The following is a 2,836-nucleotide window of genomic DNA, read 5'->3' on the forward strand; positions in this document are numbered from 1 at the left end:
CCCCCCCCCCCCCCCCCCCCCCCCCCCCCCCCCCCCCCCTCCCCCCCCCCCCCCCCCCCCCCCCCCCCCCCCCCCCGCCCCGCCCCGCCGGCCCCCCGCATGTGCAGACCCACGGCGGCCGCGGCGGGTCCCCCGAGGCCGATAGCCTCGCCTCGCTCATGGCATCCTCCTCGCCGCGCGATCACCTGCACCACCCGGCCCCGCCGGCCGCCGGCCAGTCCACCCTCACCCAGGCGCCTTTCCATCAGCCACCGGCGGTGCTGCCGACGCACCGGCTGCCGACCGGGCCGGCCTTCGACCCGGCCGCCCGGCGCCACTCGCAATGCCTCGATGTGGTGGACATCAACCGCCTGTCGGATTCGATGCGGGATTTGCAGGCGCGCGACCGCAGCGACCTGTCCAACATCACCACCAGCACCAACTCCCCCTTCGGGCGTGGCCCCGGGCTCGGGGGCGGCCTGTTGCCGGCCAGCGGCGCCGGCAGCATCACCGGGTCGCATCCTTTCGTCGGCCCCGGGGCCGGACCCCCGGGCGCCGGGGGGGATCTCCCCTCGGCCGGGCGCGGGTCGTCCGACATCCTCGACAGCTACTCGCAGCCGTCCGGGCCGAAGAAGATCCCAGCCTCGGTCCCCGGGCAGGGGCCAGGCTCCTCGCCCTCGCCCTCGCCTTCACCCTCCTCGTCCGGGTCTCTGTCCGGGTCCTCGTCCGGACCGCTGGGCAGCGCCTTCGCCGCCAACACGGGCTCCTACCCGGTGCCGGCCTCCTCACATTACCATCACATGCACCGTATGTCGCCCGGCGGGCCGGTCGCCGCCGCCGCCGCCGCCCCCAACCGGCAGCACGGCCTCGGCCCTGTGCCGGGGTATGTCGCAGCCGACTCGGCCGTCGTCGGTGCGGCGGGCGCCTATGCGCACCACGGGGCCCTCTACTCCGGGAGGGGGTTTGTCCGGCCCGGCGGCCCGGCCCCGATGCCCTCCCTGGTTGATGACCGTGGCGCCCTCCTGCACTTGGACGCGGATTCCTACGCGGCATCCTCCATCATCACCGGGTATGAGGGGCCCGGGCCTTGAGGCGATGCCTCGGAGCCGGGGGTGCCCTCCGCGGGGCCTCTTCGCGGAATGCACGCCTCCTGTCCTTCTTTCTTGCCCCTTTCTGCCCTTGCATTTCACCGGCCCACACCCCCGGCGGGTCGTCCGCCAGCCGGCCTTTTCCCCCATGCTGAGACATGCTATATTACAAGGGGGGAGGGGGAGACAGAGAGAGAGAGAGAGGGGGGGGAAGCAAGGACAGGGTGGTTGGGCGCCTCACAGGAGCGACGACTCCGGGTGCGTGGCGGCGCTGCTCAGGGCCGGCATGGGCGGCGTCGAGCCCGGGGACGGCTCGGCCCGGGGGAGTGGCGAGGCCGGCTCAGCCAGGTGCCGGGGGATGGCCGATGCGCTGCGCCAGGCATGTCGCCCGGGGAGGCTGTACGTGAGCCGCGGCTCGGCCGGGAGGACCAGGCCCGAAGTCGAGGCCGATGTGGCACCGGCGTCGGCCCCGGCCAGGCTGGCCGAGGCACTTGGCGAATAATCGCTGCTGAAGCCCTCGTTCGACAGGGAGAAGAGGTCTGACAGGTCGGAGGCACTGCCGAAGGAGGGCTGCATGGCCAGGGCCGGGGCCGACATGCGCCGAGCGACGGGGATCCGCATGGGCGGGTCGCCCAGAGCCGGGGAGCTGGCGCTGGACACCTGGTTGCTGGCGAACTGGGCCCGGGCGTTGGCCAGGGCCCGGGGGTCGCGCAGGAGGAGCGCCGCGTCGGTGGCCTTGCGGGAAACTGGGCCGGGATGTCAGCGCCAAGTGCAGGTGCGCACACATGCATGAACAAGCATGGAGTGGGGAACAGGGGAACAGGGGAACAGGGGAGGGGGGGGGGGGCAAGGCACGCGCGCATGTGCAGAGAGCCGCAAATGCAGGGCGGCCGGAGAAAAGAAGAGGAAAGATGCACGCGCGGCGGGGCCCGCGGCATGGGATGCGAAGCAGGAGGGCAAGAGAGTGGCACACGCACTGATGGCCCCATGGTCGACATGGTCCGCATCGACATAGACAAACCACCGGCATGCGTCGATCCCGGCGAAGGACTCCTCCCGCAGGAGGGACACAAACCCCGGGGACCCGGCCCGGAGGAGGTACTCCACCAGGAGCATGGTTTTGTAAGTCTGCCGAGAGAGCCGGGCCAGGGCGGCCCCGGCCGAGGGGGAAGCACCGGGCGAGGGGCCCACCGAGCCGGGCCCGGGCGAAAGCATCGGCGGGGTGTCGGCCGTGGCGTTTACCGGGGTCGGGGCCCTCAGGGAGGGAGATGACCGGGAGGTAGGCCCGGCCGCATGGACGGCGGCCAGAGGGAGCGGCTCGGCCGGGGTCAGTGGCCGTGGGAAAGCCCTCCCAGGCGAGGGGGTTCGTCCGGGGGAGGGCGGCGCATGGGCGTCGGACTGCGACCGCAGCCGTGTCTGAAGGTGTGGCGCCGAGGCCAGCGACATCGGGGCGCCGGACCCGGGCAGCGAGCTGGCCATGGCGTGGGAGCCTTCGAAGGACCCGGGCGCCAGCCCGGTGAAGGAAACCGAGTGCTTCCGAGAAATCAAGATGGGGGATGACCGGGTGGCGAAGGGCGACGGCGGCCCGGAGGCCAGATGGGGTGATGTGGCCCGGGTGTCGGCCGCCAGTGCGGCCGATGCCCCGGGAGCCGGGCTGGCCGTCGGCCGGGGGGCGCCGATGGCCGGCAGCAAGCGGTCCACCTCCAGGCGCCGGGAGATGATGGCCACGATCTCGATGCATTCCTTCCTGCGAGGGCGCGGCGGGGCCG

At 73.3% G+C, this 2,836-nt stretch overlaps 2 protein-coding genes across 2 annotated transcripts in view; one reads left to right on the forward strand and one right to left on the reverse strand.

The window, feature by feature from the left end:
• The window catches only part of H696_04733 (hypothetical protein), a gene marked incomplete at its 5' end in the record, with an annotated part of 4,942 nt that extends 3,804 nt beyond the window's left edge, over positions 1-1,138 (forward strand). Inside the window, one exon of the mRNA XM_009498596.1 lies at positions 108-1,138. Within this exon, the coding sequence (XP_009496871.1) occupies positions 108-1,070 (963 nt within the window). The 3' untranslated portion in view covers positions 1,071-1,138. The remainder of the gene's footprint in view (positions 1-107) is intronic.
• Positions 1,139-1,304: 166 nt separating this feature from the next.
• The window catches only part of H696_04734 (hypothetical protein), a gene marked incomplete at both ends in the record, with an annotated part of 5,306 nt that continues 3,774 nt past the window's right edge, over positions 1,305-2,836 (reverse strand). Inside the window, 2 exons of the mRNA XM_009498597.1 lie at positions 1,305-1,813; positions 2,045-2,814. Of these exons, the coding sequence (XP_009496872.1) occupies positions 1,305-1,813; positions 2,045-2,814 (1,279 nt within the window). The remainder of the gene's footprint in view (positions 1,814-2,044; positions 2,815-2,836) is intronic.

The sequence above is a fragment of the Fonticula alba genome, assembly GCF_000388065.1.
Source record: "Fonticula alba strain ATCC 38817 unplaced genomic scaffold supercont2.8, whole genome shotgun sequence".
Classification (NCBI taxonomy): domain Eukaryota; order Rotosphaerida; family Fonticulaceae; genus Fonticula; species Fonticula alba.